At 43.8% G+C, this 15,772-nt stretch overlaps 1 protein-coding gene across 4 annotated transcripts in view; it reads right to left on the bottom strand.

Annotated features, from left to right (window-relative positions):
• The window catches only part of SEMA5A (semaphorin 5A), a 549,656-nt gene that overhangs the window by 348,293 nt on the left and 185,591 nt on the right, over window positions 1-15,772 (bottom strand). For all 4 annotated transcript variants that reach the window (XM_075921490.1, XM_075921489.1, XM_006111031.3 and 1 more), the window contains one exon: window positions 1,919-2,018. In XM_075921490.1, coding sequence (XP_075777605.1) covers window positions 1,919-2,018 — 100 coding nt within the window. The remainder of the gene's footprint in view (window positions 1-1,918; window positions 2,019-15,772) is intronic.

Genomic DNA, 15,772 nt, shown 5'->3' with positions numbered 1-15,772 from the left:
AAGTCGTGCCTGACCAATCTGATTAGCTTCTATGATGAGGTAACTGGCTCTGTGGACGTGGGAAAGTCAGTGGATGGGATATACCTTGACTTTAGCAAGACTTTTGATACGGTCTCCCACAATATTCTTGCCAGCAAGTTAAGGGAAAGTGGATTGGATAAATGGACAGTAACATGGAGAGAAAGCTGGCTAGAAGACTGGGCCCTGCGGGTAGTGATCAACGGCTCGATGTCAGGATGGCAGTCGGTTTCTAGCGGAGTGCCCCAAGGTTTGGTTCTAGGACCAGTTTTGTTCAATATCTTTATTAATAACCTGGATGAGGTGATGGATTGCACCCTCAGCAAGTTTGCGGATGACACTAAGCTAGGGGGAGAGGTAGATACACTTGAGGGCAGAGATAGGGTCTAGAGTGACTTAGACAAATTGGAGGATTGGGGCACAAGAAATCTGATGAGGTTCAACAAGGACAAGTGCAGAATCCTGCACTTGGGACAGAAGAATCCCAAGCATTGTTACAGGCTGGTAGTTCTGCAGAAAAGGACCTGGGGGTTACAGTGGATGACAAGCTGGATATGAGTCAACAGTGTGCCCTTGTAGCCAAGAAGGCTAATGGCATGTTAGGTTGCATTAAGAGGAGCATTGCCAGCAAATCCAGAGATATTATTATTCCCCTTTATTTGGCTCTGGTGAGGCCACATCTGGAGTATTGTGTCCAGTTCTGGGCCCTCCACTACAAAAAGGATGTAGACGCATTGGAGAGGGACCAGCGGAGGGCAACCAAAATGATTAGGGGGTTGGAGCATATAACCTATGAGGAGAGGCTGAGGAAGTTGGGTCTGTTTAGTCTTCAGAAGCAAAGAGTGAGGGGGGATTTGATAGCAGCCTTCAACTTCCTGAAGGGAGATTCCAAAGAGGATGGAGAGAGGCTGTTCTCAGTAGTGACAGATGGCAGAACAAGGAGCAATGGTCTCAAGTTGTGGTGGGAGAGGTCCAGGTTGAATATTAGGAAAAACTATTTCACTAGGAGGGTGGTGAAGCACTGGAATGGGTTACCTAGGGAAGTAGTGGAGTCTCCATCCCTACAGGTGTTTTAGTCTCGGCTTCACAAAACCCTGGCCGTGTTGATTTATTTGGGGTTGGTCCTGCCTAGAGCAGGGGGCTGGACTTGTTGATCTTCTGAGGTCTCTTCCAGCTCTATGGTTCTATGATTCTAAGATACAAAGTTAAATAGAGCCAAAATATTTTGTTAAAATTTAAGTTTAATTGGTTAAAATCTAAGGGAAACCTAAAAATTCTACTTGACTATAACAACTAAGACAATCAGTGTCTGCAGACCAGCAAATGGTTCACCACTAGGATAGAAGTAGCTCTACAGAAAATGTGAGTGTAATTCACTATGGACCACAGTTTGAAAATTACTGCCTTAATAAATATCACATTCAAGAAAAAGGATGATTGAGATTCATGCTATTGAGGACTAATACTTAATAGAAGTTCTGCATGTGGAGGAAACAATGACCATAGAGAACCATGAATTGGCTCGTATAAGGGGGAAAATAAGTGCCATAAAGCACTTATTTGGGGTTGCTATAAAATATGTACTGAATTAAGCTTTTGCCACCTGGGCTTAAAGCAACTTTATCTCTCACTATAGGATCATGTTCTGCACTGATCTCTCAGTTCTCAGTTTGCAATGACTATAGGACAAGGTTCCTAAAAATGAGAAGACAGCACAACTTCATATTCACCCTAAGCCAACCCAGCACTTTAAATCTCCTGTCAATTATAATAGAGGAGATTCAGCTTGCATCCAGTTCAGTGGGTCTTCATGACTTAAAGTAAATGAAATTGCAGAATTTGGCCCATGGGCATGTAACTACACACAAAAATAATCAGCAAAAGCAAATACATTTCTCACCTTGCTCCAGCAATAAGTTCCTTTTGGCCTAGGTCAAATGTTAACTGTGAGAAGTCCACAGCATTCTCTGCTCTGAATACATGTAACCAGGGAGCAATTTCTAAAGAAATAAAAAGAGATTGTTATTTGCAGGACAGGTAGTTATAGTGTATCGGGTAACACACATTACATATCAAAGGTACTGTAGGGTTTAGAGGTATTCCAGTGTTCTTCTTTTCATCACTGTGTACATAATCTGTACTACAGACCTATATAAGGGTATGTCTACACTACCACCCTAGTTCGAACTAGGGTGGTTAATGTAGTCAACTGGAGTTGCAAATGAAGCCCAGGATTTGAATTTCTCGGGCTTCATTTGCATGTTGCCGGGCGCCGCCATTTTTAAATGTCCGCTAGTTCGGACTCCGTGCTCGCGGCTACACGCGGCACGAACTAGGTAGTTCGGACTAGGCTTCCTATTCCAAACTACCTGTACTCCTCGTTCCACTAGGAAGCCTAGTCCGAACTACCTAGTTCGTGCCGCGTGTAGCTGCGGGCACCGAGTCCAAACTAGCGGACATTTAACAATGGCGGCGCCCGGCAACATGCAAATGAAGCCCGGGAAATTCAAATCCCGGGCTTCATTTGCAACTCTGGTTGACTACATTACCACCCTAGTTCGAACTAGGGTGGTAGTGTAGACATCCCCTAACATGTTTAGTTCTGATTTACAAGCCAGATGTGCTTTTCTTCCCCAAGCACTGAACAAGACAGAGAACAACATAATGTTTATCACAATTCATTAGACTGGAGGGTAACCAAATGTGAACACAACTATTTCATGTACAAATAAACCAGAAATAGCTGAAGAACATCAAAAAATAAACACAAAAAAAGTCCTCATGGGCTAAACGTATTAAACAAAAAGTCGCGTCTGTTTGTTTACTTGCTTGTTTGCTTTTTAATCATTTTCAACACAAAACAAGTGGGAGTGAGCAAGAAACATCACATTCAGCCAATGCATTTTTGTCGATTTTATTGTAAGCTTTTCTTAGAGAAATAATGATGTAGCACAATAAAATACAGAGGCTGAAGGCCAAAGGGCTATCTTTACAATTAGAGAAGCATCAACACTCTTCGCACTCAGTTTACACGTACAGATCCAGATTTTTTTTAAATGAAGCACACTACAAGCAAGTGTGCATACCTAACTAATCAATAGAAGCTCTTGATGTATCAGTGCAAAACAACTATTTCTGTACATATATGACTAGTTGAGTGCCGAACTGAGTATGGACATGGATGATTTGAGCACACAGCATGCAGACACGCTATGCACACACAAAATGTTATTTATAGGCACTGAATGTAAAACTAACCCTTTTTTAATAACAACAGCACAAAAGTCCTGATTTCCTCCAATCTGCAGCTTAGTGAAGCATTTTAAAAAATATTTTGAATGTAGTCACTAAGCAATGCTAGCTAAATATAAATAAAGGTCCTAGGTGTGTAGGTTTGCATAGTCTGTGCTGATATCAGTATGAGGTAAGTAGGTCTGGTGAAATCAATGTGAAGTGTCAAGGTAGTGCCTCCTGTCATTGTGAGGATATGGACACAATGGAAACTATTATAGCAGGGATGGGCCAGATCTGGTCCCCTCGTTTGCCTTGATCCATGAGGCTCATTTTTTCCCCACCCCATAGCCTAGGGGGGGCCCACAAAATGTATTGCCCCAGACTCCAGAGTAGTTAACCCAGCTCTGGAAGGAAGTACTGAGCTTCTGTGCCTCTTTCAACCTTTCCCTCCCCACAGGGCTGGAGTGTGAGAGTGCCACTAGCATCCTAAGTTGTGTGTGTGAAGCATGTCTCTCTTTTTATTTTCTCTTTCTCAGTCGGGGTCCTGTCAGTAGCGGGGAGTTGGTCGTTCGCACTTGAGCCCAGGTCAGTGAGGTTTGGTGGGGTGGAGGGTGTTGTTGGTTTAGGCAAGAAGTAGGAATAAGAGATCCTCCGGAAAAGGGTTTATTTTCTGGAGAATCACGTCTAGACTGGCGCTTTTCTCTGGCTTATCCCCAAGCCGGAAAAAAGCGGCAGCCATGTTAATGCAAATGCCGCGGGGGATATTTAAATCCCCCGCAGATTTCCCTATTCCAAAGTGTCTAATCTGCATCCTTTTTCCGGAAAAGGGGTGCAGTGTAGACACAGCCCTAATGTTGCCACATACATTTCACCATATTACTGACCAGTGAGCTATTGGTTTTTAAATAATAGCAGACAAGTCACATTTTGAGCAAAGATTTATACAGTAGTGAGTAGATTGTGAATACAGGAGTGCAGTCAGTCACCGGATAGTAAAATTTTTAAACTATCGTGTCATCCAATGACTTTTCATGTTATGTTGTCCCGTCTGTCACTGTATAGTGATAAATGCAGAGTGACCATAATTTTTAAGTTAAATCAAGAAACATTTGCAACACAGTTTTCTTCAGCAAACTGGCTTTACAAAAATAGCAGGCATTTTTCTCCATCGCTTTTTAAAACTACTGAATTTGGAATATTAATAGAAATCTGTGGGTGATACCGGTACCACATGTTCAGTAATCTCACCAGATGCAAATTAAAATATACTTTAGAACAAAAAGTTTATTTTAATAACATTAAAATAATTCAGACTAAAAATGGTAAAATAACAATTCTGTAATATTGTATAATGTCCTAAACATAACATCTACAGTTAATTCACGTGACAGCTGTGATATGTTAGTAATCTCCAAAAGAATGAAGATGAGGTAGAATTTTCAGCTATTACCTTGGGGTATGTCTACACTACCCCGCTAGTTCGAACTAGCGGGGTAATGTATGCATACCGCACTTGCTAATGAAGCCCGGGATTTGAATTTCCCGGGCTTCATTAGCATAAGCGGGGAGCCGCCATTTTTAAATCCCCGCTGCTTCGAACCCCGTGTAGCGCGGCTACACGGGGCTCGAACTAGGTAGTTCGGACTAGGGTGCTTATTCCGAACTACCGGTACTCCTCGTTTCACGAGGAGTAACGGTAGTTCGGAATAGGACCCTAGTCCGAACTACCTAGTTCGAGCCCCGTGTAGCCGCGCTACACGGGGTTCGAAGCAGCGGGGATTTAAAAATGGCGGCTCCCCGCTTATGCTAATGAAGCCCGGGAAATTCAAATCCCGGGCTTCATTAGCAAGTGCGGTATGCATACATTACCCTGCTAGTTCGAACTAGCGGGGTAGTGTAGACATACCCCCACTCTTTTCCTTCCATCATCCCTGATGCCCACGTGCTAGTCTCATTAAGACCAAAAGAATATATGAAGACAGCTTAACAAATGATAAGAGAAGTTACACCTATCCCTACATTCACTTGTACAGCAGACTTCTGATAATCTGGCACCATTGGGACCCAGGAGGTGCTGGATTATTGGATATGCCGGAGGATCAGGAGGTACTCCGGCAGGGGGGCTGTGACGGGTCTGTGGCGGGGGGGGGGGGTGAGCAGGGAACGGCGCAGCGTGGGGCGAATCGGGTGCTGGCGAGGGGCAGCGCTGCGGGACCAACCGGGCAGCACCCCAGCTGCTCTGCCCATCCTTCCCCAAGTCCGCCGCTGGTCAGTTTCAGCAGCGGAGGACTTGGGGAAGCCATGGGGCAGAACAGCTAGAGTGCTGCCGGGTTGGTCCCACAGCACCACTCAGGTGAGGGGCGACGCTGCAGGACCAATCTGGCAGCACCCTAGCTGCTCTGCTCCGTGCCGCTTCCCCAGGTCCGCAGCTGGTCAGTTTCAGCAGCAGCAGCAGCGGATTTGGGGAAGCGGCGCAGAGCAGCTCCAATTGTCCGGCTGGCTGGAGCACTTCTGGGTTCCAGTTGGTGCCGGACTATCACAAGTGCCGGACCACTGGAAGCCGGACAATTGGAGTTTTACTGTATTATGTTTGGTGCAGTCTTTGCAGCATTTCTCTTTCTTTCTTAGATAGGTGCACCTACAGATTCTCTACTTTGACATTGTAGGATTTCATATTCTTCCATTTTTAAACTATGATTCAGACAGATACAGTTTTTGAGTGATTTTTCTAAACCTAATCCATTTTAGTGTTGTTTTTTTTACTTTTTAAGCTTCACTTCATTAAATAAATATTTCTATAAATAACAACTACACGAAACAGTTTCATGAATATAAAAAAAGAGATATGGAGAAAGAAAAATTGCATTTGCAAAATTGGTTTTTTTGACTACTCATTTTTCGCCTTTCCTCTCCCTACCACCCACCTACTGCAGAATTCTTTCATTCCTATTTCTACTCAGCAATGAATGAAACACGCTCCTATTAATAAGTTACTGATTCTCATTGCCATTGAGAAAAAAGCACATTCTCTGGAGTGCAGCAGGAGAATATGACCAGATACTCTTCGGTATCTTCCAGCAAAGAAAAGGATAATGATTTTATCTTAAAACCCTACTAAATTTTATCTTTCATCCATCTCAATGTGGCTGAGGCAAGGTGTGTCGATAAGCATGCCAGCTATTTTATGCTTGATTTTGGATAATACATGCTCTTTGTTGGCAATAGCTATAGTTACTCATTTATGGTATGATTTTGATCTCTGTGGAAAATGTTGAATAACTCGGAAAATTAGATATATCTTTGCATATCATATAGATCCACATGACTTATGCTTATAGTGATGCAAAGTGGGTGAGGCAATATCTTCATTAATCAATTTACACTGGTGGAAGATAAGCTTCCAGGCTTACTCACAGCTCTTGCACAAGCTTTAACTTGTTTCCCAGCTTGAAGAGCTCTGTGCAACCACAAAAGTTTCTTTCTCATCAACAGAAGTTGGTCCAATAAAATTATCCCACCTTCCTTGTCTCTTTGGGTATGTCTACACTACAGCGCTAATTCGAACTAACTTAGCTAATTCGAACTAACGCATCCAGACTAAAAAACTAGTTCGAATTAGCGTTTTGCTAATTCGAACTAGCATGTCCACACTGAGTGGACCCTGAACCGCGGTTAAGGATGGCCAGAAGCAGTGCCGGCAGGGCATCAGATGTGGACTTAGAGCGTGGAGCTGCTGCCTCAGGCTAGCCGAGGGTTGTGCTTAAAGGGACCAGACCCCCACCCCGGACAGACAGTTCTCAGGGGTGCCCCGCTTGCAAAGCAGTCCTGGCTTGGAGTGTCCTGAGTGCCCACACTGGGCACATCACAGCACTCGGCCATCAGACCGGCTGCACTTGCCGCAGGCTGCCATCTGGGGACAGAGGGCAATTGGGGGGCTGCAGGAGAGCTTCCACACCCAGAAGCCCGCAGAGCCAGCCCAGTCCTCCCCATACCCCATTCCTCCCTCACCTCCTTCCACTTACCCCTCCCTAGCCCCCCTTCCTGATGTACAAAATAAAGAAAACGTGTGGTCAAAAATAGAATCTCTCTTTATTGAACAAAACTCAAGGAGACTGGGAAAATGAGGTGGGAGAGGGGAAGAGAGAGGGTGGGAGAGGGGAGGGCAACTAAAATGATCAGAGGTTTGGAAGAGGTCCCATATGAAGAGAGGCTAAAGAGACTGGGACTTTTCAGTTTAGAAAAGAGGAGAATGAGGGGGGATAGGATAGAGGTCTATAAAAGCATGAGTGGGGTAGAGAGGGTGCATACAGAAAAGTTCTTCATTAGTTCCCATAATAGAAGGACTAGAGGACACCAAAAGAAAGGAATGGGTAGCAGGCTTCAAACTAGTAAGAGAAAGTTGTTCTTCACAAAGCAAAGAGTCAACCTGTGGAACTCCTTGCTGCAGGAGGCTGTGAAGGCTAGAACTGGAACAGAGTTTAAAGAGAAGTGAGATCAATTCATGGAGGTTGGGTCCATGGAGTGCTATTAGCCAGGGGGTAGGAGTGGTGTCCCTGCCCAAGGTTTGTGGAAGGCTGGAGAGGGATGGCACGAGATAAATGGCTTGGTCACTGTCTTCGGTCCATCCCCTCCAGGGTTCCTAGGGTTGGCCGCTGTCGGCAGACAGGCTACTGGGCTAGATGGACCTTTGGTCTGACCCAGGACGGCCATTGTAAGCTCAGGGCTCAGGGTCGGGGGGTCTCAGTGGACCACCTTGATTTTCATGATTCTCCTGGGTGGCCAGGCTGGCAGCTCTCCTGCCGTAGCTGGCCACTTTCCTGTGCCTAGTGCGGAGATCGTGGACAAGGTCCACGATGTCCGCACTAGACCAGGCGGGTGCCCGCCTCTTGCGGTACCGGGCAAGCTCCCGGGAGCCGCCAGCCTTGTCCCGGGAAGAGGGGGAGGGCTGGGGGGCATCGGGTGGCTGGCTCAATCCGTGCCAGGTGCAGGGTCTGCTAGCTGGATGCTGGCAGGCTTGCACCTGTCACGGGCATAGTAGCCAGCCCGTGCCCCTTTAAGGTGTCCGGGGCCGGGAGGGGGGCAGACGAGTTTCCCTGGTGTTGGCCAGAGTGGCCACCAGGGAAAGTTGGGGAGGGCTAGCCTCCCACTAGTTCAAATTAAGAGGCTACACACCCCTTATTTCGAACTAGTAAGTTCGAACTAGGCTTAGTCCTCGTAGAATGAGGTTTACCTAGTTCGAACTAAGCGCTCCGCTAATTTGAATTAAGTTCGAACTAGCGGAGCGCTAGTGTAGCGCCTATGAAAGTTAATTCGAACTAACGTCTGTTAGTTCGAATTAACTTTGTAGTGTAGACATACCCTTTAATATCCTGGGATCAACAAAGCTACAGTGCTGCATACAATCAAAGTTGTATAGGATACGTCTACACTACAGAGTTTTTCCGGGATACCATAGGTATTCCAGAAAAACTCGGCTGCATCGGGGAATATGTCTGCTCTTCTGAAATTTTTTTCGGAACAGCAGATGCACTCTTTTGGAAGCCCTGTAAACCTCATTTCATGGGGAAGAAGGGCTCTTCTGAAAAGGGAGGTTTTCCCAAAACATGGCCCAGTGTAGATGGGCCAAATTTCAGGAAAGCCACTTCCGAAAAAAGAATTGGAAAAAGGTGTGAAAATTACGGTGTGCAATTTTGCTTACCCTTTTCCAAAAAAGAAGTGTAGTGTAGACATAGCCATAGTGATGTCTGTTTTGGTAGCTCCAGTCCTGAATGTCTATTGGTGCACGGAATTCTAGATCAATGGTTCTGACACAGTCACTATTTAACTCCATTATAACTGAAGTCTCTATCAGTGACCCAAGGCCTTTGAAGTATATGATGAAATGAACTTTCTTGCTGAGTGTTAATTGTTAAAAACTAAGGACAAATCTCCCAGGAAAATTTTTTAAAATTAAAATTAGAAGGGAAAAAAGTCATCCAGCATATAAATAAGAAATAAAATATAATAGATCTTTTTCATATTCTCTTGATCATCCCTGAAGTCACAATTAATTCAGCAAAAATAATGTATGAACTTTTCAAATTTGAAGAGAGACACATGAACTAGGGATGTCAACGTGTAGTCGACTACACAATTAACCGATAAGCCTGGTCTTATCAGTTAATCTCATCGAGTATATTCACTCCCCACCTCTTGCTGCTTCTGTATCAGAGGCAGCAAGGGCAGGGAATGGGATCCAATGACATTGAAGAGCTGACTTTCAGCAGGCTCCTTATGAGCACTAAATCTACCTGCACCACCACACCACATCCTGCTGTCTCTGGTCGACAGGCAGCCATGCGTAGGGTGAGGGGGGAGGCAGGCTGGAGACGATACATGTGGAAAGCTGGCTTTCAAGCCAGCTCTGTGGATCTGACTTCCCCCTCTTCTTGCTGCCTCCTACGCAGGCAGGGAGGGCCGGGGGGAGCTAGCTTAAAAGCCGGTTCCCCCCAGCACCAGGTTCATGGTGCCACCTGCAGCAGGGGTTAGGGGAGGCTGCTGTGAAGCAGCCTCTCTCCACAGTGGCCCGAGCTCCCCATAGACAGGCTAGTCCATGGCAACAACCCCTGTCCGTTGGGGGTCTGAGCTCCTTGTGGACAGGGGCTGCTGTCACCCTGTGCTGCTGCTGCCTTTTTATTGAAGGCAGCAGCGCGTGGAGGCAGGCAGCCAGTCTGAGTGGGTAGATGGTTTTTAAACTGGCTCCTTTTGTCGACCAGCTACCATATGGCACCCCACACTGCTGCCTCTGATATAGAGGTAGCAGCACGGGACAGCAGGGGACTCCTCAGGATTGGGACTGAGAGCACATTGGCTGCCGGCCCCATCCCCAGGAACTATAGAAGAGATGGCTAAGAATTCACATGGTTACACAACTATTCAATTACACAACATCTAACATCCCTAACATGAAGCCCACCTAGATCATAAGTAGTTGAAGGTGCTACCATATATCATTAGGAAGGCAATTTCCCTTAAATCATTAGGGGTCTGCAAACTATATTTAAGATGTACAAAAAGGTCTGCACCTCCATCTGAATTTTTTAGGAGTCTGAAAATGCAGAAAAGGTTGAAAATCACAGCTTTCGATCTATAAATTTCTGTATTAGACTGCAACTTCTAGATGGGTGGTATATAACGTGCAATCTCTGGAGTCCAATAAAACAGACTGAAGCCAAGTTCCAATTCATTAAGCCTTTAATAAGGAGATGTGGGACACAGATGAATGATTCAGAGAGGCAAGAGGCCAAATGTTCTCTCTTCTCTAATGGATTAGTGAATCACCTGATGTTTGATTGATTGTCTGTTTGTTTGTTTTTAACAACAACTTTAGGGCACAATATTTTCCTATTCTTGAAAGCACATATATGGCCTCAGCTTTTCTTGCCATTTCTCAAGGATGGCAAAGCTAATTAATGGCATGTTGTCTCTCTATACACATAAAATAACGTTTCCTGTGACATAATCACACCACTCTGAGACCCGCAGCCCCTTCCTCCGCCCTCAGCCACCCCACCCCCTCCCTCTCTCTCCGCCCCCTCTCCGGTACTTCAGAGGGGTGGGAGCCTTGCGACTTCCCCCTTCCCTCTTGTGGGGGGGGGGGGGCAGACCCATGCACCCTTCCTCCCCACAGCCAGCTGGCAATCGGAGGGAAAGAGCTAGGCCAGCCTCAACCTCAGCCCAGCCCCCCAGCAGTCTCAACCCAGCCAAACCCCCCAGTAACTGTGGGAGGAGCCAGGGCTGGCCTGGCCTCTTGAGGGCCCAGCAGCTGTGAGAGAGAGCCGGGGCAAGCCAGGGCTGCTACACTTTGGCCTGGCCCTTCCAGGTGGCCAGGGGAGAGCCAAGGCTAGCACAGCAAGCCCCTTAGTCATATAATGAATAAAATAATAATAATTAATAATAATAATAATAATTAAAAAACAAGAAACTTCTGCTCACTTGTCAAGGAAAGTGACTTTTGTTTTTAAAAATTAGATTCTGGAAAATTTTAAATGCAGTTCTCAATATACTGTTTAAACATCCTGTCAAACTCCTAGAAATTGAAACTCATGCCATATATAATTGGAAATATAATTTTTAATTTATGTGAAGTAAGGGCTTGAATTTGACCTACAAACCTTCAGATTTGACTTAAAAGCTCAAAAAAATCACATTCAACATTTTTTATTCCAAAGGTGTTTAAAAGTCATATGACATCATGGCAAAGATTATTTTCCCCAAGTCTACATCTATATAGTGTCATTATCATGTCCTTCAAAAGTACCTGTTCCATTGATATAGTCCTAGATTTCACAGTGTTATCTAGAAAATTAATAAATTTTCTGGTTTCCCAGTATTCTCTATCTACTTTCTAGAGCTCTCCTTTGATGGACACATGAGCTTTCTAGAAATTGCAAGAGGCTTGGTTCGAACTAACACGTCCCGGAGTGCACTTTCACTTTCGAAACAGCTGTTGATCAGGGTAACATTCCGGCAAGATCATGCTAATGAAGTGCGGGATATTTAAATTCCTACTTCACTGACTATTTCGAATGCCTATATTTGCTTCCCTAGTTCGAACTAGGGTGCAAATGTAGACATACCCTAAAAGATTATCTTTGGTGACAGCATGAATGGAGCTCCAAGTGGCAGCTCTACAGACTATGGGAACATGTCTTACACAAGCCATGTAAATGGCTTGCACACTAAGCAAGTCCGCACAGTACTTCTGGAAGAGAACTAGAGATATCTTTATAATTCTTTCCAATACAGAGTATCACACCAGGATGTAAATTCCTAAATTGTATTCTTTTCCATATAAAGAGGCAGTCAGTTTAGTAGATGTCTCATATTTCTTAGACCTACTCAAATAAAAGGCTAATGCTTCCTTAGCAGCTAAGGTAGATAGATTAGGTTCCCCTGAGTGAGAGTGAGGTTAATGGAAATATGGGTTAGTTTATGGCCTGATTGAGATGGAATTCTGTTACCATTTTGGGAATGGCATCAATTCAGAGATGGACAAAGGACCATTTTATTTTTCTGACAGACTGTTAAGGGAATTCAGCCATGAGAAACTGCAGCTGAGTCACCCTTCTAGTGGATGCAATTGCTACATTAAACGTTGTCTTAGATGAGAAATGACACAGGACATTCTTCCATAGGTTTGAAAGAAAGTTTCATGAGCTCCTGAGGTCCTGTGTAACTGTGGCTTCTATAACTAGGATTCTAGACATTCATTGAGTCCTTTGAGAACCAATTTAATACATAATGGCTAAATATGGTCATTTGCTTGACTTAGGTGTGATGTGGATAAGATGTAATTTACCAGCAATAGGAGTCACAAGGATTTTAAAAAAAAAGCGACGAGGAGTCCTGTGGCACCTTATAGACTAACTGAAGTGTAGGAGCATAAGCTTTCGTGGGCAAAGACCCACTTCGTCAGATTTTAAGGAAAGTTAGCACTCCAATATGGATTGACTAGGAACCAAAGCTGGATTTATGCTATGGTTGGTTGTCCTCAAAGAAAACTTTTGCTACATATGATCGCAACAGAGATGAGTTGACACCTTCCTGGAGTTTACCACAATCTTCAAACAGAACAGTTCCAGATTTGTCAAAATCCTACATCCCATCCTGTCAAGGGCAGAGTGCCTGTATCCTGATGGAAAATCTGACCTCTCTTCTTTGTTGGTAAGGTCTAAAATTTTGGACACAGATACTCCCGTTTTGATAATCGTAGTAGCATCACTATTATATCACCCAGACTGGAACAACTAGGATAATTTAGGTTCCATCTTGTTTGATTTTCCTATGAACTTGTTGACTTCGATGAATTAGGGGGAACAAATAGCTATGATCCACTTCCCCTCCCCCCAAACCTCATCACATAGTGCAGAAGAAATGCAAAGAAATGGACTGATTGTCTGTTCTGGCTCTGGAGCAAGGTCTCTGGTATTAGGGACCGTGTTTTGTTGCAAATAAGACCATGTCCAAATATTCCCACAGGAAGATGTTGCTTGTAACTGAGTTCTTGAGTGACTGTTTGAGCTGATCATGATCAGCAGATTTACCAGCATACTCTCCTTGCTTGCAAGATAAATAAAGCTTTATAAAGATAAAGCTTTGGATAAATTTGTTGTACTATACACCACTCCCTTAGGGCTAGAATGTTTTCTTCCAGCTTGTTCACATAAAACATCACTGTAATATTGTCAGCAAGTACTGCACTTCTTGATAGAATGAAGTTACCTAGTCTTTTTTCTCCCAGAAAGTCCAGTGACCATGAACTGTCAAGTTCTTGAAATGAGTTCTCTGGGCCAGAATTGGATCATTAGAGGTGACCGTGGCTAATGGAGCTGGGAATTTGAATGTAATTTCTTTGAACACATTGCAACATTGACTCCATCATATGAGTGATAGGAACACATGCCTGGGTAGTTTCAAATTCCTAAACATGCTTCTATGTTTGAAATATAATATCTTGGTAGCCAGTGTGGCAGAGGCCTCACTTTTATATGTTCATGCAGTATTGCATATGCCACCAAAGGCATAAGGCGGGGTGGGGAACTTCAGGCCCAGAGGCCAGATGCAGCTCCCAGCTTGCCTGGATCCATCCCCCAAGGCGCAGGGCTCCCCCCACCATTGGGGAGCCTGCACTGGTGCTCCATCTCCCCTGCCATCCCATTGCAGGGCTGAGGCATACAAAACTACTAGGCTACCCCCTCCTCAGGCTCTGGTATGTGAGGGGAATGTGGAGAGTGTCTTTCTTCTTCTCAGTCAGGGGACACGTCAAATCAGTGAGGGTTTGGATTGTTGGTTTTTTTCTTCTTCTCACTTGTGTGCCCCCCCCCCACTGATTTTTCTGAGTCAGTAGCCCCCAACCCCAAAAAAGGTTCCCCATCCCTGGAATAAGGCATATGAGTTTGAGGAAGAACATTACTATTTGGTACAAGTTCTCTTATAGTACTTCTATTGCATTTTCAAAATCTTTCTAATTAAAAATAAAAACCTCTGTCTTTCTGAGAATCCCTAACTGTCCCTGGAAAAAGATATTATCTAGGCTGGAGATGTAAGTGATTTCTTCCAGTTCACCTGAACTCGGTGTCTGGAATAAGATACATGTTTGTGGCATGGCCACTGCTTGGTCTACCTGAAAGGATGCCTTGATGAGTCAAATATCCAGTAAGAGTAGACACAGATACCCCAACATCTCACATGTGCTTCTACCACTGAAGGCACATTGGCCTGGGAGCATAAAAGGAGTTAGACACTGTGATGATGAGCATCATAACACCTAACGTTTTATCGCCTAGGAAATCACTGGGATTCACAAAGCCCGAGTTACTCAGTAAAGTGACAAGAGTACCATAGACTGGATTTTTGCCTTGGATATGCCACACACTACATAGAATTTCTGACTGGAAAAAAACAGCATACATCTGTCACTGGACGGTATGCCACGTGATATAAAAGTATCATAGTTTCCTCAGTTTTTGTGTTCTAATTTCATTCAACTTTGCTGCCTCACACATGGTGCTCCAAAACAGTTAACTAAAATGAAAGTTTGAAATATAATGTATAGTGCTTTATACTTGGATTTTCCATTAAAGAAAAATAGGTTGAAAATTGTATTGATTACAGATGAAACAATCTATATGTATTATCCATAAAGAGGATTTAGGATTATAGAGCCAAAACCCACAGTGAAGGACATATAGATATGCTGTCTTCACCCACACACACACAAAGTTTGGTACTCTCACAATAGTTTCCAGCAGCTCAGTACTGCCTTCATTCTTGTCACATTGAATTTGGTTGCAAAATTCCCATTGGCTTCAATAGTGTAATATCAACCCACAATGCTCAATACTTCTCTGGATGAAACTCAACAAATGTCTCTCTTCCTGACATAGGCAAAATGCATTTCTAGTAGGGCTAGCAAGTGATTAATCATGCAATTGCACTGTTAATAATAGACATTTTGGATGCTTTCTACATTTTCAAATACATTGATTTAAATTACAACAGAATACAGAGTGAATAATGCTCAGTTTATATTTATTTGTATTACACTGTAAAAAAGAAAAAAGAAATAGCATTTCAATTCATTTCATTCAAATACTGTAGTACAATCTGTCTATCACAAAAGTTGAACCTACAAATGTAACTATATACAAAAGTGACTTTATATAAAAATAAACCAATGTAAAACTTTAGAGTCTACAATTTCACTCTGTCCTACTTATTCTTCAGCCTATTGCCCAAACTAACATGTTTGTTTTTATTTGTGAAAGATAATGCTGCCCACTCATTGTTTATAGTCACCTGAGAGTGAGAACAGGTGTTCATATAGCACTGTTGCAACTGGCATCACAAAATATTTACATGCCAGATGTGCTCAAGATACATATGTCCCTTCATGCTTCAAATATCATTCCAGAGGACATGGCCATGCTGACGATGGGTTCTGCTCAATAATGATGCAAAGCGGTGCAGACCAATGAAT

This window comes from Pelodiscus sinensis, chromosome 2, assembly GCF_049634645.1.
Source record: "Pelodiscus sinensis isolate JC-2024 chromosome 2, ASM4963464v1, whole genome shotgun sequence".
Taxonomy (NCBI): Eukaryota; Metazoa; Chordata; order Testudines; family Trionychidae; genus Pelodiscus; species Pelodiscus sinensis.
This window is presented reverse-complemented; position numbering and strand designations above follow the sequence as displayed.